General features: G+C 38.8%; 1 protein-coding gene across 6 annotated transcripts in view; it reads left to right on the plus strand.

Moving 5' to 3' along the window:
* RBMS3 (RNA binding motif single stranded interacting protein 3) overlaps positions 1-19,866 on the plus strand; it is a 443,451-nt gene extending 423,585 nt beyond the window's left edge. For 2 of the 6 annotated variants that reach the window (XM_041466274.1, XM_041466273.1), the window contains exons 12-15: positions 7,130-7,210; positions 9,739-9,866; positions 11,959-12,022; positions 13,689-19,866. In XM_041466274.1, the coding sequence (XP_041322208.1) occupies positions 7,130-7,210; positions 9,739-9,866; positions 11,959-12,004 (255 nt within the window). In that variant the 3' untranslated portion in view covers positions 12,005-12,022; positions 13,689-19,866. Of the gene's footprint in view, positions 1-7,129; positions 7,211-7,471; positions 7,685-9,738; positions 9,871-11,958; positions 12,023-13,688 lie in introns of those variants that run through there. The other 4 variants (XM_041466279.1, XM_041466277.1, XM_041466276.1 and 1 more) reach the window with 3 other exon arrangements.
* The last annotated feature ends 5,020 nt before the right edge of the window (positions 19,867-24,886 follow it).

The raw sequence follows: 24,886 nt of genomic DNA on the forward strand, positions 1-24,886 counted from the left end.
GTATGTGGGTATCTGGCTGTTCTCATGTTTATTTACTCTAAATAGTCTTTATCTGATTAGTCCTGATCACTGTGCTTTAGTAGCAGGAAGTGAATTTCAGGAAGAAGAAAGACCTGTTAGCTATGGGGGGAGTTAGCTCATCCGCATTTTTTCTTCTATACCTTTGTATTACGCTGATTTCCAAAGACAGGGATTTGTGAAGGATGTTTAGAACTCCTGAAGAGAATAGGAGATTAGTTTGCAAATATAGTTCTTGAAGTTATTATTCTGTCTACCTTCATTTAACTTGCTCAGAGAATTAGGTAACATCTCATTAGGAAGGGTGAAAGGGAATTGATAGCCAGCATTCCTAAATACATTTGTACTACTGAGCAGCAGGGAAGGAATGTTAAATCTGGTGAAGATTTCTATTCTCTGCCTGAACAATGAGTGCAGTGGCCCAGCGATGGGATTCTGTTGAATGACAGAGCTGTTCTTGATAGGACTGTGGTAATTGTGTGGTAAAATGGAATTATATTATTATATTTTAGGCCTGGCTGATAATTATTAGCAAAGTTATTGTAATATATGCAAAAACTTCGTATCATTTATTCTCACGTTCTTTAATTGGGAGAAAGTGAAATTAATAACAGCCATTGAATAAGTACAGGATTGAGCTGGAAAATGAGAATGCTTCTGGGTAGCAAAAGCTATTTTAAGTTTAAAGTGAAAGCTGTGGCAGCTGGATATTGTATTTCATTGAACTGCCACTGGCACTGATGAACTAGATGGTCCTTTTCTCTTCCTGAGTTCCCGTATCTCCATGCCAGACTATGGGATAAGAGGACACAGCAAGACAATGTTCTTTTCTATTGGAGAACAGGGTATTTTCGAATGAGAAGGTGGAACCAGAGAGAAAAAAGCAGTGGTTTTATTCTATATTTCATTAAAGTTATAACCACCTGACAATGATCAAAGAGAGATGCAGTTTTGTTCTTTGCAGGGAAAGAGATTTGAAAGTGGAAGGGCATGTTTCCTTCCTGGGGTTAAAAAAAAAAAAAAATAAAAGATAAAAAGATAAAAATAAATTCAGCCAACAGACTCATTTCCTTCAGTTTTCCAGAAATGCAGATGTTTTCACATAATTCTGTTAGTGATGCAGTGTCTAGACTTCTCAGATGGTTTCAAAGATTTAAAAAAAAAAAAAAAAGCAAAAAAAAAAAAAAGCAGAAACAAACCCTGGCATTAATTCATTAATTCTGGGAATCCTGAAAAGCTAAGTCATTATCACTGTACTATATCTCATGCAGTGATATGAAACCACAAATAGTCACTGAAGACCAGGTTCTGGAATCCTTGCTTATTTCAGATACACGGTTTAGCATTTGCTCATGTTAGACGTCCCATTTAATCTCCCTTTAGCAGGCTGTGGTGGTTGGTGGAAAAGCTTACCAGCATAGTCTGGTACAAGGCTTCTGCATTTTGGCTCTCACCTTGAGTGAAAAGGCTCCATGTCTTCTCAGGAACATGAAGGCTGATGATAGAAGGAAAGAGATGTTTAATTCTTGCAACAGATAGATACTGACATAAACCAAAGCAAAACCAGAAAAAAAGCATTTGCACATGGAATGTATAAAAGGCTTCTTAAACATTTTTTCCTCGCTCATTGCCATTTGTCCTTAGCAAGTCTATTGATTCTGAGTGTTTGAGGTTTCCAGATTTACTGCAACACCTCTGTTGCTATCTCATTTTGTAAGTTCTTTTTTGTTTTCTTTATACCGGGAAACTTATTCAACATTAATCAGATTATTAACTGTTGTCACGCTCTAAAATCCCACAGTACTCATAGTGACCAAGAGAGTTAATGTATCTGCAGCAGCCTCTGTCTAATCACAGCTGTGTTATTTCATAGGCAACTCGGTCTATAAATAGAACTGAACTTTAGGGTGGTTTCTTATACATTCTCTTAATGATGGCCTTCAGAATCTAAACAGAGTGTGCAGCCAAACTCTTCTGGTGATGTAAATGAAATAGTTTGGTCTTGCAAGAAGCACTCTTTCAGGCAGCATCTCAGCTGAAATTCAGTAACTGATGGCCGTGTAACTGGTGTAAGGGGTGTTTGCTGTGTACCTCAGCTGTTAGGCAAATGCCTGACTCTGCATTAACCTGAGCCTGAGAAAAGCAGGCTAAGAGCTTATTAGGGCAGATGAATAAATGGACATTACCTGTGCCACAGTCTCAATGTAAAAGTTCCTGCAAATTCCCTGCAGGTGACTCAGCTCCACCTTTGATGGGTAAATCCTATTATCCTGCTGCAGCATGCTCCCTCACTCTGCTGGGTACAGGCAGCTGCCTTCCTCCTGTTTTTTATTTCCCAGTGTCTGTCACCTTTATGGGTTTGGTGTTTGCTGCAGGCTTAACACGATCCTTGCTGGAGCCAGGCTGGGACACCCTGCTGTTTGCAGATCTCGAAGAAGTGATGTTGCTCTCTGAATTAAACATGATCCTTCTTGAGGGATCTCATTTTGTCCCCTCAACCCACCTCCTCATTTGTTACCTCCTGGCATTTAACTCTTTGTAGTCACAGAGGGCAGTATCTGAAAGAACAGAGGTGTAACTGTACATCAACACTCTTGTTTTCTAGCTATATTTTTTTCCACACATTTAAGTAGTTCCAAAATGGTTAAAAACAAAAACCCCATTGGAAAAGACATGAGTCGAATTCTTAATGTAGAATATAGACTAAATTGGTGCCTGATCAGTGCAGTCTGAATTAAGCAGTTGGGCATCATAAAGCATGAATCATATTATAATACTGCACGTCTTCAGTGCTGAGAACATTCATTCTCTGTACTGTATGAAGAAATCAATAGTTTGCAAGCAAATTAAGAGCCTGTTGCCACCAGCAATGTAGTCGTTTTCTGTAGTAGAAATTACTGGCTTTTAAAGGATCAGACTGCTGAGAAAAGCTCCCTTATAACCTCCAGAACCATCATCTCTGCCTGTAGAGTCACTATTCGTTCTACTGTCAGAAATGAGCAGCTTCTACTTTTAGACCCACAAAGCCTGTACAGCTGTGGAAGAATGAACAGTGGTTTCCTCTGCCTTGCACATACCTTGTTGAATGACTGATCACATCCCAGCACAAGAATCTTTAATCCTGATGGAAACACATGACAAAGAAAGGATGCATTTGGGTTTTTCAGATTCTCTCATTTCAGTGCTCATAATATTGATATTTAGTGGATTGAGCAGGGTGCTGCTGAGCTGAGCATGTGAGTCATGCTGTCTCTGTTTCGCACATATGTGTGGATAAAGAGCTGTACTGAGTGTGATGCATGGAGAAAATAAATGTCAGCGGTGGCCTTCTGACATAGACACCTTCTTTGTTTGCCATCTGCTTACTTCCTAGTTACATGAGATTCTTGAGGTAGATGGGAAGCCATGTGCAGAGTATGTATATTTACAGGAACTGTAATCCAAATTGAGCTGCAATACAAGAGTCCCTCAGCTCAAGGATGTCCTTAGACTGAATTTTAATCCTGGGTGGTCTTAAACTGAGTAGATATAAAATGTTTAACTTTTCTTTAAATCTCAGAATAATTTCTGAATACCTTTTCCACCTCCTAGCCTGGACTTTTTTCACTTTAACAGATCCAGAGCACATTTTTTAATAAAATAGCTAGGTAAAGTGTCTGGGGGACCCAGGAAGAGACACAGATTCCAGTGGGCTCATTTTGTTGCTGAATATGGAAGCTACTGAACAGCAGTGTTCAGGAAGCATTTTGCTAAACAACCAACCATGAATATTCATTACAAGGAATTCAACTCTGGCATTATCCAAACCCATTGTTGTAAGTATCAACACTGACATTGTGCCTTAGCACTGTGTAATCTTTATTTATCCTGTGAGATCAGAGAATTAGGATTATGTAGCTCACAAAGGAAAGAAATACGTGTAAACTTGCTTGAGCTAGTGTCAGTTATAAAAAAAAAAATCTGTCTCCTTTTTCATTACACTGTTAGTAAGCAAACTAAGCTAAAGCAGCTTCTCAGCACTAGTTCCCATGGTAGAAACTGATCCAGCAGGGCAGACACCTCCGAATTCATGTGGTCTCAGCTGGGACTCCCTTGTGCTGCATGTGAGGGGACTTCAGACACCAATTATGTGTCTCTGAGAACAAATTTGTAGTTGTCCTTTATAGGTTGGTAAAGATTGTTACAGAAGCCTTAATGAACCCTTCAGTGAGACCCTGGAGACAGAGAACCAGTTCCAACCCCCCATAATGTGTTTAATTGTTGACCCAATAACTCTTGCCCAAAATGGTGAGCGTATCTTTACATTTGTAAAGAGGAAGGCATTAAATATGTTTGGACATTCCACTGAAGGGCACAATATGTATACCTGTGATACAGATCACTGCTGCTGTGTGATCTAGGGCCATTTATAAAGCACCAGTATTCTGTAGCACTGAGCCTTGGCTAAATTTTCCTGGGACCAAAATCTTTGCCACAAGTACTATGACTTCATTTGTGCCATTGGTGGAACTAATTTGGCTAACAACGTTTTTCTTTTTAATTGTAGAACTCTAAAGAGTTTGTCAGAAAAATTGAACCACCATTAGTACAGACATTTAGACACGCAGAACGTTATATGCAGGGGAGAAATCACTCTCCTATAGTTCTCTAGGGAGTCTGACAAGTAACTGGATAGCTTTGGTCTCCAGTGCTTTAAACCACTGCTGTTTGGCTGAATTCAGTTAAAACTTCTGCAAAAAAAATTAAACCAGGAGGTGTGAGTATCTAAAAAGACCAGGGCAAGCAGGCTTTAGCCAGGGCCACCAGTGACACTCAAGTCAACAGTACAGTTTTGCCTAGAGATTCTCTGGCAGTGAAAGAAGCAACATGAAGGAGGCTGGAAACTAAGATCAGGATCTCCCTCAAGAGATAAAAAATAATAGAATAAGAAACTGCACAACTACTGAGAGCAGTGCTTTTAGAGTCAGCAAAGACATCAGTTAATTCCCAGACAGTTTCTATTGTTCTGCTACAGAACACAGTGCCAAAGGATTTTGCAAAAATTGAGTGATTTGAATTAAAAGGCAGTTGAGTAATTTATTGTTTGTATATTAAGTCACATGGATTTGTGTGTAAGGTAGGGGATGGCAGACAACTGCATCGTATAAGAGTCTGAATGTTGTTCTTCTGCCAGGTTCAAGGAAGAAAACAGAGGAAGTTCAAGTTGAATGATACCACTTTATTATTTAAATTAACATTTTCAGATAAACTCTCTATATATTTGTACAAGTGAAGCCAGACTGCATGGATGTTTAGAACCCTTGCAGGTCTTTGCAGAACTCTAAGAATGCATGCTTCAGGTTAATGTTAAATATTGGCACATTTAGAGCAATGCTATACAACAGATCTCTTCCCAAAATGTGAGGGCATGTTGCAAGGCAGAATGAATGGAGCAGAAGGAGCTCTGCAACACCCCACTGTAGCATTCTCATTAGTTCTTAATCTGTGAGGTAGGAGAACAGCCCAACTGCACTGAGTACAGTAGGGAGAGTTGGCCTAATGCTTTTGGGGGCTTAGCCTTCATAAAAAACACTATTGAATTCAATTCTCTTCCTGAAGAACAAGGAAAAAGATGCAGAAAAACATGGCCTGATATAGGCACACAGACACTGAGGGCACTCCTGTCTCTTTGCTCAAGTTCAGGAAAACACTGTGAATTTGGGGGGAAATACTGTCATGGTTCTCAACACCATATGCTGCTCATATTGCAAGTATACCTTCTATGTCACACACAATCCTCACTTAGTTTTTTTAATAGAAAACAATTTCACTTAAATACTTTGTATTTTCTGCTACTTGAAAGAATATTTCAGAATTTAACTGTGAGATTCTTACATATGCTGTTGTCATTCCCTTAGGCATTTCTCCAGCATTGCTGCAGTCTTCACCCCACTTTGCAATTTCACAATGCATATTTGTGACAGGCATATCAAACCATCCAGTTAGTTTAGAATTGAGGTGGGAGAGTGCTTTAAATGTAAATTTTACTATAAACAGCGGAATAAAATCTTGCAAGCACTTCCTAGCTCTGCCAGGAAGCAAAGCTATATTTAACTCATTTTAAAATTCATCAAATACATTGTGGGCTGATTCAGATCTTTGGTGTGTCTTTGAAGATAACATGTAGTGGAAGTGTCATACCGTCAGTTGGGGGATTGGGCACATTCTGAGATTCTTGTCAGTGAAGACATGTAGTTAGGACTGGATTGTAGAAAGAAAAGTACATATAGATCTAAGGACTTAATACTTTATTTGAAAATTTGAACAATGACTGTCGCATTCAGTTGAAGAGGTTTTTGAAAAGTGCTGTATAGAACGAAATCAGTGCCATAACAATGACAAAATTCACATGCATACGTGATTTTTAAAAAAGATTGTCTTGTAGTACTTGAGAGAGACCATGTTTCAGAGAAGCTAATAAAAACTGTTGCTATAATAATTTGCACAAGTTCCAAAATGCATAGGAAAGATCCCTGGATGGTAAGAATAAGCCATAAGAATTTATATAAGGTACCTGTGTACAAAAGGAGAAACTCCAAATGGATCTTTCCCTTGCTTTATTTCTCCTGTCTCGGATTGCACCTATCTGCAGCTTTGTACTCCTGTAAACCCAACCGCTGCTGTTGATGGGGTTAAATATAGATTGGAATAAACCTCTCATATTTCATGCTTCATATTTTGTAGGTGTCATTAGATAAGGTCAATAAGACTCCAAAAGATTGTTTAGACTGCTTTGTATCTGTAACCACTTTTGTATACATATATATGCATGCTGCTATTGTGTCTCCACCGAGTTTTTTGTAAGTAAAAATAGGAGTCTCTCAATTTTAGAGAACAATATGCCTCTGTCAGTGAGATGTTTACTATTCAGATATGACCTCAGTTTGAAGCTGAAGATTATGATTTTTTATAGTTGGGTAAGTTGTACCATTACCTAAAGTCCTTACTTAAAAGAAATAATGTGCTATACTCTTACTAAAAGCTCTGAATGGGAAATTGAAATTGTATCATTCTTCTAACATGCATCTTAATTGTGATTTTCTACTGTTTATTTCCTTATGATTTGTTCTAGTACATGACTGCTGCTGCACCTATGCAAGGGACCTACATTCCCCAGTACACTCCTGTGCCTCCAACAGCTGTCCCTATTGAAGTAAGTTTATCTCCATCCATTAGAGTGAAGGGGGAACAGAACTCTTATTTATTATGTCTTCTTGCACCTGTTGTTTGAAAGGGGCCTAAAGGTTCTTTATGGAGTGGTGGCTGGAAGCTTTCAGCTTTTTAAATGAGGACTGCACATCTCTCTCTTTTTGTTTTCTTTCTTTCCTTTTCTTTCTCTTTTCTAACGCCTCTTTTTTATTTTTTAAGTTATTTGCAAGGGCTCTTGTTTTGCATTTGTTTTGTTGTACAGCAGGACACGGAATAAAAGCATCAGTGATTATGACTATTTTTTTCCCCATGTACTTGGGAGGGAGATGGGAAGAGACAGGAAAACAAACCCAGCAGGCAGACCACGAAACCAAAAGAGATTTCAAGAAGAGAAGATTGCAAGAGGGTTTGATGCTGTCCTTAGCAAGCATAGGTAATTGCTGAAACATTTAGCCACCAGAAAAAGTGATTGAGCAATGGAAACCTTCCTCTTGTATATACAGACGTGGAGGATGCTGCACTGACTGAGTGCTTTTCATCCTTGAGGAAGGATTCGCTCCCTCCCTCCTTGGGGCTGAGTCATGCTGATGACAGTCTAATGAGTAAGTATTTACTCAACCCTGTAGACCACAAGCTGCTGGGAGAGCGTCAGCTTGGCCTCCACTTCTGTGAAGCTTCATAAGGGCAGCTGAGCACAGCGAGAGGAGGGAGCCTTGGCATCCTCTTCCCTGTGTGTTTCTCTTTGGCACTACCCTCTTTTATTAACAACTTCTGCCCTACTCTGGGGTAAGGCAAGGAGTGCCAGGGTCTCTGTATTTCTGTCTTCATCTGTGTGCACTTTGGATTTTGTGCTACTACTACTCTGTGCTTTGAGGATGTGAGTTAGTGGTACTGCTGGCATGGCTTCGCCAGCAGTCAAGTGGGCTTATCCTGTTTTCTCCTAGTTCTTTGCAATTATTCCCAGATAAGGTCCCACAGGAAGGGCTACTGCTGTTCTGTTGTACTGAGCTGGTTATGTTTCAGTCTTTTTTGCCTCGGTATAATTTTGCCTTAAACCTCATTTGTTTGCAAATGCACTGTGAGTGCCTCTTTTCAATTGCCATTCTTAAGCCTAAATCAGGCAGATACAAATCTGAATTAAAAGGAGATGGTGGGATAGAGAGTGGTTCGTATCATGGGGTTTGCTGCACACCTTGTTGACCTGTCCAAACAAGAATTAAGGTTAATTTAAGCTACTTGTCAAGACTTCCTCCCCATCACTTGCTAATATATTCATGCCTTCTAAAGTAATTCAATGTCATAATTATCTACTATAATAATCAAAATATTATCTGAACCTATAGCCTGTTTTGCTCTTATCCAGTGATGATGATTATTGTTAATGTTTATCTGTATTCATGTAGCATCATGAACCAGGACCCTACCATGCTGGATGCTCCACAAGCAGAGACCAAAAAATACAGTCTCTGCCCCAGAGAGCTTACAATCTCAAGATGAGATGGACAAAAGGAGAAGGATAAAGACAAGGAAGTAGACAGAAAAGGATAATACTGGCAGTCTGCTAAGCAATAGATACAAAAGAATTTCTGAAAAATGAATCCGATATTTTAACAGATGCTTTAAAATAAACTACCTGTTGTTTACACGGGGCTCAAATAAAAACAAAGCAAGTGCTTTGTGCTCCCTCTTCTGGCTCTGTTGTGTGCAAGAGAGTAATAAAGCATGTTCCTGAAGATACTTGCTACTCATGAGACCAACACACCAAGCATGAGAGTAGAGGAAAAAAAATGTATCTTGCTTTGAAAGCATGCAAAAAACTTAAACCAAGTTCAGACTGTCTAAATAGGGTAAGAAATTGTGCGTAATGTTACATTTATGAATATAATCTTTTATGTGTTTACTTATCTACTTTTTGCAAACATATAAACAAAACAAAACTTCATTGGAGCTTTGACTTAAGAGATTAAATTCTTTAGTGTAAGGCAAATTTATTTTCGAAGGGAACATGCATAGAGACAGTGCGTAGAAGAGGGCAGCATTCTTCTAAGGTGACTCAAATTCTTTTGGATGTGTAGTAAAGTGGAAAGAGGTGGGCCTAGATTCTGCCTTTATTTCATTTTAAATCAAACAAAATAAATGTGAAATCACTGTGAAGTTGGGGTAGGTAAGTAAAAATTAGAAGAGACTTATATACATTTTGAAAAAGCCGAGAAGTAAAACCCAGAATCCACCAAAATCAGAAGATTTGCCTCTAGCTTTGAATGGGCAGGGAACTGCCCTCAAAGAGGAAGGTATTTCTCACTGCAACCTGTGAGAGCAAAGTATTACTGGTAGGCTGAGGAAGCTTCTTGCTGCTGAATTAGCTTTTTAAAACTGACGGAGTTTGTTGTGTTAGCATGTGATTCTGCTACCTCAAACTCCCTCTGTCTCTAGAGAAAGGTGTGAACGGTGAGCTGGTGCTGAGATCTTGTTCGTAATTCACTGCCGTGAGCCAAATTAGTAAGTTTTTCATGTTCTCATTTGACTCCCTAGGGTGTTGTTGCTGATGCTTCTCCACAGACAGTAGCATCTTCATCACAGGAAGCCAGTGGTCAACAGCAACAGATGACAGTGGAAACATCCAGTGAACATGCGCCTGCATATTCTTACCAACAGTCTAAGTAAGTAGGCATAGGCTTTGGAGTCAGAGGGGTTTGCTTCTTGATTATAGCAAGCCAAATTTGACTCTCTCTTTCAGATATATAAATTCTGAATAGCTTCGTTAAGTTCTGATGAATTCTGGATATATAGCACTGTAATTAGCAAAAGGTTTTGGCTGACTGCTGTAATTTGGCAAAATGTCCTTGAGCTCCTGCCCACAGTGATATGCTCTCTAACTGTCTGCTGCTTTTCTGGACTCAGAAGAATCTCAACAACTGTGTTAACAATCATCATGCTGGGCTAAAGCAGCATCTGGCATCAGAGGTTAAAAAGGGCTTAAATTTTGCAGTGGTGAAAATATTGGCACAGCGCACATTGGCACACATAAAGGTTTCTGTCTGAAAGTGTAGTTAGTAAAGCAGCATAAATTACCCCAAGTTGGTATTTGTGATTGTGCAAAACTGCCATGCAAATATGGAGTAGGCAGAACCTGGAGATGGAAGAAGAGGGATAAGAAGGAGGTGTGTAGAAGCACAGTTCAATCTGTCTCCATTCTTCTACTCCCTTTGTTTACTTCCCACAGAACACCTTGGAAAGTTCAAACTTTATAAACTGACAGCTGTATTTACAACTTCTAAAGAGTCCCTTCATCTTCAGAATAATCTCTTCAAACACAACTTCTCTTTGCTACAATAAAAATCTTCACAAAGGGAAGGTTACATATTGACAGGATACTCACTGGGACTGATAAATGTTGGACAGATTCTAGGAAGAAGCACAAATCCAGTCTTTCATTAATACGTTTATATTGAACACCAGCATCACTTTGAAAATGGAATTATACATGTTTTATCTTGGGGAAGAAAATAGAGAAATAACCAGACAAGAAATACAATAGATATGTCAGTCAATGCATCATGACACTGTACTTACAAAGGCATTAGATAGGAGCTGGTATAGAAAAGATTAGAATTACAACAATTTGTCAATTGCTATACTTCATTTTTAACCTCTGGAAGTGAAAGATGCATTTGTTTGTGAACCATATGAGTATCAAATGGTTTCAGATTTATGTGGGTTTGACCACCATAAGACAGAAGTCTATTTTTTGTCACACTTATATCTGCCTGTATGTACATATTGCAAAAACAATCAATCACAAGCTACCCAATTGGAGACACAGACTATGTATGCTTATCCTTTCTAGCTGCCAGTCTCTCTAGCACCTATAAATAAATGATTGCAAAATACTTACAGAATATAAAAGGCAAAGAGAGAAATATATGTCTGTACCATCCTGTTGACTTGTTTTAATGAGTGTGTTCTGTAGCATTTGGATCTGATGATTTCTGTGTCTCAGTTCCCTTCCTCTTACATCTCAAAGAAAAAGGACTTAGGTCTAGAAGCCCTCATAAGGTAGCTGTGAGCTGCAGATTCTGGCATTTTTCCAACACAGGAGAAAACTACATTGCAATTCTTTATTGAAATGGATGCTGTGTTTCTTGCTCATGTGGTGAATTCCCTGAAAATGAGATCCCTCATCTTTCCTTGTCAGCTACAGCCTTTCTGCGGCGATGAATATACTTGTAATGGCACTGGCATTTATATTCAGAGGACTTTCTTTTTTAATCAGACAGGCAGATCCACCACAGATTTTTTTATTATGCTTATTTCAGTATTTTTTTTAGTCTGAAATTGGCCCTCTATTTATATCTGCCAGTTGCAGGCAGAAATGCAGTGTGGGAAGCTGTAGAAACAAACGAAAATATACACAATCTCTGAATTTAAAAAATAACTTCTGACAAAATATTCCAGTAACCGTTCATATAAAACCAAGTCAATTTTTTTAATTATTAAAATATTATTTTATTACTCTGCTTTTCAAAGGGCACATTTATTAGTAACAAACATCATGCTAGATATGAAATGGTGATTGTCAACATGAGATATAAGAAAGTAATTAACATGACTGGGCAATGATTTTGTCAGATATAGGCAAAGGAACAGGCAGACTGTATAATTTTTTTTCATGGGAGCTGATTGGTCAGGAGAAAAGTTGTAATGGTATATTTCCTTACATTTATTTTCTTTGCAACAATCATGAAATTGCAGGCAACGAAGGAGAGAAAATGTTCTAAGAATGAACTGGGTGGTATAAGGACTCTGTACTCTCTTTGTAAGTAAAAATAAACCATGAAACTTGGAATTTAAATTCCACTTTCTAATCAGCATACGTGTTCTTTTATTTAATATGCTGAATGCTGTACTTGAGGATCCCACCCACAGAGTTCAGAAATGGTAACTTCACGGCAAAAACCTGGCTACATATTGTGTAGATAAAAAAAGCCCTTTATTCTGAGCAGAGGAATCTACTTTATGAGGAAATCACCTTAATTATTTTAGACCCTATTCCCTTTTTTCCTTGTAAATATTTAATTTTGCACATAAAAGCATGAAGACTATGAAGTGGAGATCAATGGATATCCTTGCCCCCAAAAAGCATACTCTCTTACCTTCAAGCAAAACTCTGCTGGACAACATAGTCTGATTTTAAATGTGGAAAGAATTAGGTTTTTCTGGAGCCTTTTGTAGGTAAACTCAATGCCAGGTTAGATTAGAGGGTGTGTGCTGTGTTGGTGATATTGGACTTTCACATGTATGACAGCACCTCGACCCATAGGGGCAGTAAAATCTTGGAGGTGAGCTTCCAACTTGAATAGTCCAATCAGAAATTACGCATAGAAAACCAGAAGAAAATAGTTAATTGTTGCATTCCACATGAATCTGTCCTTAACTTTCAAAATATTAATTTTCAGGTGTCATGCAATGAAAAATCCCTTTGGCAAATTTAATATTTAAAATTGTAGTTTTGTTTACACTCCCAGACAAAAAGTTCTGTGGCAAATGTTAGGTCATTGACATTCTTTACAATTTAACTCCTAATTTTAAAAATTATTTTAAACTAGGCAAGGCAAATGCATTAATGTTTGCAAAAGGAAAGGTGCTGGACTTTCTTGTGTTGAGCTTTGGTCAGGAAAGGATTTTTTCCATGTAAGCTTTAAAGAGTCTGGGAAAAGCAACAGCTGACCCTTACAGATAGCCCTAGACACAGAACAGAATTTTTATGTAGGTTCTGGGTCTCTCTTAAAGATCTCATACAGTCTTGTTCAAATAATCTAGATGTGACATACCTTTAAGTGACATGAAGCATCAAAAGCATAAAATGAGAGGTATCTTCTGTAGGAAAAAGATTGATAATTCTCCTTATTCTCTGTGCTAAATTTAGAAAGATATGACACTATATGATAAAAAAATATATTTTTGTAATTAATATTGCCTTGAAGGTTTCTGCTAAGTTAGCCTTAACTGGCTCATTAAGCAGACTGCTCCACAGTGTAATTGTTCTTGCCATCAGAAAATGTGTTCTTTCTAGCAAATTGGTTGTATTCTTTCATTGTAATTTTATCTTTCATTTTACTATTAATACCCAAAATAAATAGTGGCACTTATTATTATGAAAATATTCACCCTCTTATTGAATTACCTGTGAAAGATTTACACGGTGTTAAGCCATGTATTCATCTCATTTCAGTGTAGTTAGACTGCCTATTAATGCCTAGCATTCAAACAGTAAATTCATCTGCTTAGGATGTGTTAATGTCCCCAAAGTTCCCTATTTTTGCCTGACTATTTTCAGCTTAGTGGTGGTATCATATTTAAACAGCTGCAAAGTTAGTTTAGCTTGGATAACTTTTAAAGGGAATTGAGTGGAAAAAAAGGAGAGGAGGCTATTTCAAAGTTGTTTTGACTTAATGACCATTTTAATTCAATTGTTTTTACAGACAATAAACAGGACTGAAGAATGTCGGTCTGAAATCTTTGCCTTGAATGGAGAAACTTCACTGAACAAGAAGTTGGCTTCCAGTTTGCACAGGCGTCAAATGAATGATTTTTTTTTTTCTACCTTTCCCAACGAAAACAAAACAGTGTTTTTATGTGCTGTGCAAATGGTTCCGTCATGTAGTCTGACAATTTTATTTTTGCTATTTTTTTTTTCAACTAAAGGAAAAACCCAGAGGAAAATGCTGGGTTGACATTTCATCTGGACGAACATTTGAATTCAGAATTTACCTGGAGGTGTAGCTAGATTTATTTTTTTTTTTAAACAGAAAAACTGATGATGTCAAGAGGGAGCAAGTTGCGATGAAAACCAATTGTCTTCCTCAAAAATTAAGCTACTCTTTTTCTCTCATTTCCTTTTTCTTCTTGTTTTAATCTAGAGTATTTTTTTGGTTTTTTGTTTTTTGGTTTTTTTAAAAGAAATGTTTAGGTAAGGTTTATCTTGAATCTTAATTGCCTTAATTTTAAGGACGTCAAAGGCTCTCAAGGCAAGCTGTCAACGTCTTGTTAGAAAACCCGAGAATGAATTGAAACTGCTCACACCGGTGCTGGTGCAGAAGTTTAATAGACTGAGTTTTTGGGGTGAACAAAAAATAAACTGTACAGTTTAAAAGAAAATGATTTTCTTCTTTTGAAGAAAAATTGATGATAAAAGGAACTGTGGCAACTGAAAGGATTGGAAAAATGCTGGGACTTTTATGAACTTTGTCTTAAGTGTTGACAGAAAAAAAAATCTAGAAGGCTAAAGCATTTTACAGTAAAGTTATTGAATTGAGAAAAAAACTTGCTGCATTATAGAGAATGCAGGGTTTTTTTCTTGCAGAATGCAGATTTTTTTATTTACAAAGCGTGATCGCTAGCAAAAGCATTAGTGCTTTTTATCTGCAGTCTTTTTTATGAGCTTTAAGAAGTTTTTAGTCCGCTTTGCTTGTCACATTGCAAAAACCTAGCTTAAGAGCATTAAAAAAACTTAAGTAGATAGGAGCTTATGGTCAAAAAAAGTGCAAAAAAAAGCAATAGATAGAAGAAATTGTTGACAATTTCTGTAGTCTTTCCTAGTTGTGAACAAATGCAGCCTATGGATGGCCTATTTTATACCAAAGATGAAGTGACACCCTAACGCAGTCCAGAAGATAGAGGGTTTTTTTTCTTTTTTTTTATCTTTATTTGACCTACATGGCCGGACCAGTTCTTACTTTCTTGTTTGTTTAAACTATCTTCCACTGGTGTTTTACATACTGCATATGTTTATAGTGGAAAGTTCAGAATAGTTGGTATCAGAAGCTTTCCAGGTTTTTGATGATATGCTTTGGAGGACATTCCAAGGCAAGGGGGATTGGGTTACCAACTAATCTGTCCAGGCAGGCTTTAATTTTGGGGAGTTTTTCTCTTTAATTATCTGATCTTTGGTATTTCTACTGAAACAACAGTCTTCCTTCTGAATTCTAACACACCAATTCATTCTTCACCTCAGTCTTTGTCATCGTCCAGCATGCATAGCCACCTTAATTGTGCATTTATTTCTCAGTGTTGCATTTGAGTTGCCAGGTAGATATAAGAGAAAACAAACTTGATATTTGTTCTCATTTTAGCTTTCCCATACAAGCAGAAATTTTGAAAATTATGTTGTATTGTCATGCAGGCAGGAAGTTGAAAATTGTTCTTCTCTGCTATGATTTCTGTTGTCTTAATATGTTGGCTGACAATCACTAATTAGTATGATCAGGCAAAAAAAAAAAAAAAACAAAAAAACAACAAAAACCAACCATTAAATTTAATCCACCAAAACCTGTTTTAGGAATGACAGTTATTTTCCATACAGAAATCTTGATTATGGCCCTTACTTTTTCCAAACAGACAAATGAAAAAGGTGAGAAGGAAGTCAAAAGATGATTTTTTTCCTTAAGGAGGCAGAAGTGAAGCAGCATTTCCATATATACATACACACATATCTATGTGTAAATATTAAACCAAACATTTTTAAACTTTCCTCCACCCAGAAGAGAGGGGAAGGCTCATCACATTTGCTGTGGTGGATTAGAGACAGGGTATCCATTAAAAATAAGGAAAATGAAAACGTGTATTGGATCAATCTGATTCAGCTGCCCAATCTTAAAAAGAGGTCTGTGTTTCCCTAACCTGACTTTTTTTGGGGAAAAGAACACAATTATTTTTTTAAATTGATAAAACAAGATCGTATTTTTTAACATAATGGGAGGGGGGGAAGGGTTTCCCAAGTAAATGCTGCTAGGTATGCAACATAGAAAAGAGAGAAATGGGAGTTCACATGGTTCTTCACCACAGGAAGAGGGCCTGATTTTCAGAAGTGATAAAACTTCTGCTTTCTTCAGAGTAGTTGTTGGTATTCAACACTTCTGAAAACCAGATGATGCCAAAGTAAAAGAACAACATCATCCACAACATGTTGTTAATTCAGAAACAAACCCCAAACCTCTCTTTCTGTTTCATGTGCTGTCTCATTACTTGTTGCTTTTTGAGAGGGGCACTGGAATTTTGTCCTTGGATAAAGGTTCCCTCTTTCTTTAGAAGGCATATGAGGGAAAAAATCAATCTAGCCTTATTTTCTTCCTTTCTACACATACTCTCTTTCTGTCTCTCTCTGAATTATTTATACAAATGGAGATAACCCCAGGCACAAGTCAGTTAAATATGAAATAAAGACATTTGTTTCTGTGTTAGTTCTAATGTGACACACAAAAAGTCTCATTTACTATCAACAATGAGGCTACAAGGTAGCTACCATGTGGCTGATGAATATGCTGAGGTACCTTCTTGTTTCTATTCAGAACTCTGCTGCTTTATTTATACATTCAGAAACATTTTTCTTATTTTTTTCAGCGAAGTTTAACAATCTCAGTGTTTTTTATTAAGCCAGGCAGGCAACATGATATCACAGTGCCTGTGACTTCAAAGTGTTTCAAGTGCATTCTGTATTAGAATTGTTCCCTTTCTTTTCCATGCTATAATGTTCAATAGTGTTTGAAATCAAAAGAAACAAAGCAAAGGAGAGGAAGAAGAAGAGGAAAGAAAATGGACCCCTTAAATACAATTCATCATCTTTCCGATCCCAAAAAAACCCAGTGAACTGGTACTTGAAATCTATGAATTGTAAACACTGTGAGCCTTGATTATAAACAGTCATAGATCATAAGGTAAGAAAAAAAGCTTATTTGGAACTTACAAAATGCTCAGAAAGTCATAACTCAGTTCTAAAAGTTAAAAATGAGATAAAAGTAAACAGTAAAATAGCAGCACACTTGCTGCATGGGTGTTGTCACTTGGTGGCCTCTGAAATCTTAAACTGGTTTTCTTTATGCTTGTTCTGGCTAATATGGTTTTTTGAAGGTTTATAGATGTGCTCTGTTTAGTTTCTGGTTTCCATTTTTTTTTTTTAAGACCTGAATTTGTAAAGTCGATATCTTTGTCTGTCTTGCCAAATTAGCTTTAAATATCAGGAGAGTTCCTGAAAGATTGCAGAAGCAACTCTAGATGTCTAAGGCAATGGTGCCTGGCCCAGAGGTCTAGAAGTAATATCAAATCCATAAACTGAACTGCGTACGTACTTTCCATCACACCTGAATTCTTGTAAATAATCAAATCTGGATGTTCAGGTTTGGTAATTTTCTTTTTACCTTAAAAGATAAATACAAAAGGGGTGTCAGAAAGCTATGAATTATGGCTAGAAAACTCTGAATACCTGGGCTCGTCAATTAACATTGAGGAAACAAAAAAAAAAAAAAAAAAAAAAAAGAAAGAAAAAAAAAAGACACAGTGGAACTGAAGAGAGTATTATATTTGCAGGTGCTGACCCAAGTGTAGATCAGGGCACTGAAAAAAATCTCACCGTTCCCACTGAGATTGCAGAGGGACTCTTCTTCCTATCTGGCTCTACTGCTGGTTTTGTAAGCACTTTTCACCTGTGACAGTCAGGCCTCAAGTTGTGAATGTCCTCTTATTGCCTTCTGGTGAAACAGACTCTTGAAATGTCCTTAGCCTGTGCTTACTTGTGTAGTTCTGTTTACCAAGAGACTGCCTTGGTTGTGTTGGTCAAGAAATCCACTGTAATGCAGAATGAGGCATATCTGAGAGCAATTGCATCACATTGTATCATCTTCTGCTATGGATGCATGCCCAAACGTGGAAGATAAAGGCTGGTCATTAGAGAAGTGAGGGCTTAAACTTTCAACGGGCAATTGGACTGTAGCATTCAAATGGATTTTTACTCGAGTAAAAATCAAATGGAGGGTATTATTTATGTTTGTATGTGTACCAAAACTCAGCAAATTTGAGGAAGCCTGCATTGTAATAAAGTTTATTTTTAATATGTCATAGTATTTGGATCTATATTATGTTGTTTATGGTACTGAAGATTGAGACTGATCCTAAGTGTTTAAAAAATTGCCATGCTTCATGGTTTTAAGCTTGATGGTGCTCCTCATGCCACTTCATTTTAATGCTGAGGTTGTCATGAGCAAAACAGGTTTAGGCAGACTCACTTAACTCCACCTATAGCAAGAGTCATGCTAAAGAGTGATAATGTGCTTAAAGTAATGAATCAATCCATTTTTAGTAATGAGACCAAATGTGGTAGTTGAAGATAGTAATGTTTGATACACGCGTGGTCAACATTTCCTTTCAAAACTTTATTTAACATGAAATTGGTCTGGATATAAAAGAAGTGCCCTAGGGTAGGGGATATTCCTGGTCTTTCTGGGTAGCCCACATGAACCAAGAAAACAGTCACGGTGTGATGGAAATGCAAAACAGAAAACAACAAAACTGGTGACATTTGGTGCATTAGCCTTTTCTGTTTAATGACAATTGACTCTAGTAACGAGGATTCCTTTCATTTCTAATACACACACACACAGTCATGCATGTACACTTCTCAGAAGGAGGGCTGAGTGAGCAGCAGACTTCTCCTCCCCTTCAGTGGAGCAGATTTCTAGAATCTCAGCAAGCAGCAATGATGCAGAGTAAGGAGAGCACCTCTCCTCTCCTCTCAAAAAGAGCACCAACTTTTTCTATCTTGCTCCTGTCACCAAAAAGGCTAGAGCTCTGTATGTACCCCAGAGATTTATTCACCTTTGTGCCTCAAAGCAGGCAGAAGAGACCCTTTCTTCTCCCCTTTATTAACATGCGCTTTGTTAAAGTTGAACAGAAAATTATGAGAATAAAGCTGTAAACTAAATGAATCCCAGTGCTGGTTCAGGTTTCCATGATAAGGAAAAATTCTTGTGTTTATTGAAGTTGTTCAGTTCAACTGTTAATTCCCCAACAGTGACAGCTGAGTTCTTTCATCTTAATAAAAATGTGTAATGAGGTGGAAAATGTCAGCCCTTGACAGGTTCACAAATCCATTTTTCCTTGTAGGTCCAAAGCCTGCGAGGTATAAGCACCTTCCAAGATCTGAATCTATTGTGTTTAAAAGAGTGTCTGCCCAACGTTAATTTTCTGCCTTTAAGTGTCTTTCTCTTGGATAATAATTTTATGAATTTGGTGAAATTTACAGTCAGTTATATTTTTAAAAGCCCAAAAATACAGCCTAAAGAAGAGAACATGATGTTTATGTAATTGAAGTATTATTAAATATGATGTATTTCAGAGTGGAAGAAAATTCTACTATCTTTTTGAGGCAAAACAATTTTATGTAAAACCAGGAAGTGTACAGAATTAATTTAGGAATTTTTAATTGTTTTCCTTTTTAAAGGAGAATCAATAGATGCTATCTGTAAGAAAAATCAAAGCAGGTTTGAAAGCAGATGAACTTCCTATCAAGAAAACATGCGTCACAAAAATGGGTCAGAGGTTCTTTACAGCCCTTACAGACTTCACTGCAGCCAAAATGTGGAATACAGAACCTCTGTGATACATTAAATTATGAATCTTATTTATATGGGCATCTGTGTGCTGATGTCTCAGAATGTCTCTGAAAGATCTGTACTGCTATGATTTTTTTTTTTATGTTTTCCATTTGTAACACAGTCCTAAATAGCTGCCATTTTCCCACTCCTGGGGCTTTCTGTAGATCAGTGGATGTTAGGTTTAAACTTCTGTTTTCTTTGATGAAGCTTTCAATAAAAAAATAAAGAAAGAAAAGAGCTGGGTGACTCTGTGTTCTTGTGGCACCTTTCTGGAGAGGCTCCCCAAGGCTGTTACTCTTGTGGCTGAGCACAGAGGGAGCAGAAAGGCTTTGCAGCAAAGTCTGCCTCCTCTGCATCTTCACCAAATGGAAGGGAGGAATCAGAGAGACAGGACAGCTCTGCTGCCCTGCCAGCAGCACGGCCACCCACGTGCCAGGAGTTGAAATACAGGAGGAAGTGTTTCTCACACCAGGACGGAATGTGCACCGCTGGTGGGTATCCGCTGTCCAGGCTCTCAGCTGTGCACCTGCTAGAAGAACACTGCTTCTGCTTCTGAGGTTTATTTTAAAGAGTGACTTCAGGGCAAAAGCTGCCACATGGAAGACAGAAAATCTTTATTTGTGGAATAAGTACAGCCTAAGCAGTGGTAGAGTGAGCCATACTTCATCTTGAAAGGAAAGTGGAAAGTAAATTGCCTCCTCAGCCATATCTCACAGGGAACAAGGTATTTGGTGCATTCCCCGTGGCTGCTTCACTCAGCAGCTCTCTTGTTGCTGTGTGCATTTTTTCCCTCCAGGCAGTCTCTGTGGCAAAGGTGAAGATGGGGTGGAAGGGTCCAGCTCCAGCCAAAGGAGGAGGATCTCCTGGGTCTCCTCCCCAGCCAAACACAGTAGCTTTATTCACAGGTTGGGAATCACTTAGTGCTCCTTTTTACCCACCAGGAGTGTGGCTGTCTCCTTCAGCCCTGTACATGTTTTGTGGGATCACCTGCACACTTACTTTTCACTTTGTTTTGCCCAATGAAATACACATCAATGAGCTTCTAATGCCCTTCAGCTTAATCAGAAAAGAACAAAGAAATCCTTAGAGGAATAAGATGAGGAAGCAGGTGAGAGGGGTTTTTCCAAGTGCACCTGTGCTGAAATGTGCATTGCTGCTGGCCATGATGATAGTGAGAAGAGGAGGAAGGCAGGAGGCTGAACTTGCAGCCTGCCTGGAACTCTGAGTGGTGGCTGAGGAGGTGTCTGAGATCAGCAGAAAGTGGGACACTGTGTTCCACTAACACAGATGGTGCAAAGGTGCTTTATAGCTGATGTTCTGGTGTCAGGTTCATCTTCGTCACTGCCAGGACTGCTCCATTTCCAAGATCATTCCACTTCAAGCTCTACTAAAATGAATTTTCTAACAACTGTGGCATTAGTGGTTTTAGTTTTGTCTGTCAGTTGGCTCTCTGTGTGCATATGGAACCAGTCTAAGGGGGGTTTGCATCAGCTTCCACAGAAGTTCAGGTAAGAAGGCTTCACCTTCTCATCCTCTTGGCTCCACTGTCAGTGTCAAAAAAAAAAAAAAAAAAAAAAAAAAGTTAATTGGCAAATTATATCATTGTATCTGTCTTAGCCTTAGAATTAAGATAACAAGGACAAATGGGGCTTTGTAATGTGTGAGATGTGTTTGTTCCAGAGGGCAAAAGCCGTTGTTATCAGTAGTCTGCATCTGGAATGGATGTCCATGACTTCCGTGTGGAGAAAGCAGTGTCCTTTGATTGTCACTCCTTGAGATTTCAAGTAGAGAAGGAGAGAAAACAAATCAATAGCTGGTACAGCATAAATTTAGGACAATTCCACAATTAGCAGGTTTATGTAAATTTTAATATTTTGGATGGCCAGAGATTGCCCATTAAGACCAAGGTCTCAGAATGCCAATAATGATCAGCAAACACAGAAGCAAAGGGTCAGGAGCAGACAGGACTGTGGCAGAAGTTACTGAAAGCACCAAGCAAGCCATGATTCAAACCTGTCCACCTGACTGTTGGCAAACTTGCCATAGCCTTTGTCTGTGCCTCAGCTCCTTGCCCCATTCGTGTCACTCTGATCTTCAGCAGAACACCGTGCACTGGGCAAAAGCCTCCCTCTGGCTTAGGCGAGCACCAGGCACGGTGCTAATTAATGGCTAACAAAAGTGGTCCTGAGGCTGCAGGCAACAGGGGAGGATTTCTGCCCAGCAGATAACAAGCCTGCCTGGAGAATGTGCTGCCCAGCACATCCAGACAGGAGGCTGCAGCTGCCCACTGCTGCACGCAAGGCAGGCGTGGGATGTCTCCCATCTCCGCAGATGGGAGACAGGCAGGAGACAGCACATCCCTCCACTTAAGCCCTATCAGGGCCTGTCAGTTTGGGGAAACCTTGCATAGTCTTCAAGGTTTGTTTACCAATGTTACAATGTTCCTGAAAAAATCCACTTTTTGGCAAGGTCCTGTGACCAAGCCACTTCCTTCCTTTTCAAAATTTATATGTACAGACCTCTGCCAAAGGTGTGCTCACTTTTAGCAGATGCTTTGCACTGGTACCTCGCTGAACTTACTTGAAGAAGCACAAATTATAGCTAAATTATGTACTAGATATGTGCACTGCTTTAAATGGAGGAGTTGAAGGTCAATGCAGTTAAAATGATGCAGCTATTTTTAAAAGTTGAATGGGCTTATGCTTATAGTGTGACTAGCCGAGGCCCTAGGTTCTGCTGCATGGAAATACTGCTGAAACATAGAACTGTGTGAGAAAAAGATAGAAACCATTATTTACACCTACTCTTTGATTTATTTCGCCATTATTTACCAGTCAGTACATTCTCTGTCTTTTGTGGAATTCAGCCATTGACACGCAGCCAACTGAAAATTGTGTAAGCTCCTTGAACATAATTCCTGTGGGACTGAGTTCCATGTTTTTCACTCAGAAATCATTTCCTCCTTATTAACAGTTGTGCTACATCACACGGCAGCTGACTAGGATGGTCTCTTCCTCAGGTAGAGCAACTTCTGCCTGGTGTTAATTTTGTATGAAATACTCCTTAGTGGAGTCTAGGCTCCTCTGAGCTTTCCACGCATCATCTTGTTTTTTTCTAGTTAGTCTTGGTGACATGCAAAGTTGTACTGCCACCACAGAGTCGCTTTTTAGTACAGAGGAAGGAGCCGAAGCAGGGAAGTAGACACATCTCCTCAGCTGATACCAAGACACAGCAATCCTTAGCTGAAGAAAAGAACTAGCACTGCACAGAAAACTGAGTAAGCCACCAGAAGTGGAGAGCTGACCCAGTGCTTCCTTTCTCCATTTGTGCTGCAAGTTCCAGGTTCTCCTCTTAGCAAGCATTCTGACAGCCTGGCTTTCTTGCTCTAAAGGTGAGCCTTTGAGAGGCCCAGAAAGCTACCCCAAAAAACCCCCCCGAAAAAAAAAAACCCCAAAAAAAACCAAACAAAAAAAAACAAAAACAAAAAACCAAACAAAAAAAAAAATAAAAAAGAAAACAACCCAAAAAAAACCCCCAAAAAAACCACAACAAACCCCACCCAGTTTTGCAATGTTTCACCCCGTTCCTCAGTTGTGACCCTTCAGTACTATGTCCCATGGATGCTTCCAAAAGAGCAAGTAAATATTTATTACAGTAACAGAGCGGCCTCAGTCTCCACCAGGTGCCACACAAACACAAACAAAAAGACATGTTCTGCTAGGCTTATGAGGGAGGGAAAAGTGACCTGCACAATCTATTCAGTGATTCAGATTTCTGCTAGACCCTCTGATACAGCTGAGTTCAGTGGGATTTGGTGTTTCTTGTTACTTTTCACAGCAATAGCTGGCTGTAACACAGAGTTCAAGGACTACTTTCCAAAATCCATTTCCCTTTTCACATACTGATTGTGCTGTGAGGGCTTTGGGATATAAACAGCTGTTTGCAGATGCTGGTTTTTGAAGAATATCCAATTCTTTTTTTTTTCTCCAGAAGAAAAAAATGTTCAAAAGAAACATCTACTACTGCTTAGAAAAATAGTTACCCAGTAGTTCTGGTGCCACTAAAATCATCTTGAGGTGCATGATTCACCCCTGTGATGTGCAGACCTGTATGGTGAGGATGAAATATTTCTTCAATCCGAAAAGACAGCCAGACTGACCTTTACAAGGTACTAAAGCTTTGGGCGTGCTCTGAGTAGTGATGAGTGTTGTCTGTGGCAATGACTGAGACAGGATGCTCACAGCAGGGTTGTTTCTACCACACAGGGGAACTGGTTTGTCTTTATAGAAGAGCACCTCACCTGAACATAACTTTAATGTCTTGTGCAGTGAGCTGGTCATAAAATTGGCCCTTTTGTCTTTTGCACTGGGGACAGGTCTTGCGTTAGAAGTGTTTTCTGAAAATGGCACTTTTTCCTTGCTTTCCCTTTGAAAATGATCCTTTCCATGCTCACAGCGTGCTGGGAACTGTTTCTGTACTTCTAGTGACGGTGATGCCTTGTCAAGGCTGACCTAGAACAGAGGCTGGACAAAGTTAAACAATAAAGTAGAGATTTATTAAAAGGCCTCAATGGATGCACCTTGGGCAGTACAAGAGCCCAGCCAGGGCTATACCCAAGATGAACCAAAGTGGTCACAAAATGGATGGCCAGTCACGAGGTCTCTCACTTTTATAAGTTCTGGTCCATTTGCATATTGGAGTTAATTGTCCAGTTATAACTTTAGGTTATGAAGTCCCATCCTTCTTTTTTCTCTCTTCAGTCCACATTGTTTATGCTCTTGGGCCTCAAATTTGGATCAATTGTCCCTGGTCCCAAGCTAGAAAAGGAATTGTTTTGTCTAGCTGCTCTGTGGAGAGAACTTACCATCCCTTAATAGGAAACTCAGAACTACACACTAAAGCAGTACAGAGTCTGAAAAATGTGAAAGCTAAAATCAAAGGCATCAAGGACTCTGTCCCTGCAGAGAGGCATGAGAGGCCCCTGGACAATGAAGGTTTTCTTTCACATCAAGGGCTTCCCTGGACTGCAGAAAATAGACCATTTGCCAGTCCTGCTTGTGTGAATTATGTTTATTACTGTAATATGTTTCAGCTCTTGCAGCCAGCTCCTCTTGACAGGAAGTCCTGAGAGCAAGTCCTCCAGCGTCTCCTCTCCACAAAAAAAAAAAAAAAATGTCAGAAACTTCCTCCAGCTGTGGAGACCCAGGATCAGGGAATTGCAACAGCAAAATCCTCTGCTCTTTGGCTAAATTGTA

This window comes from Pyrgilauda ruficollis, unplaced genomic scaffold, assembly GCF_017590135.1.
Source record: "Pyrgilauda ruficollis isolate IOZ18807 unplaced genomic scaffold, ASM1759013v1 scaffold2, whole genome shotgun sequence".
Classification (NCBI taxonomy): domain Eukaryota; kingdom Metazoa; phylum Chordata; class Aves; order Passeriformes; family Passeridae; genus Pyrgilauda; species Pyrgilauda ruficollis.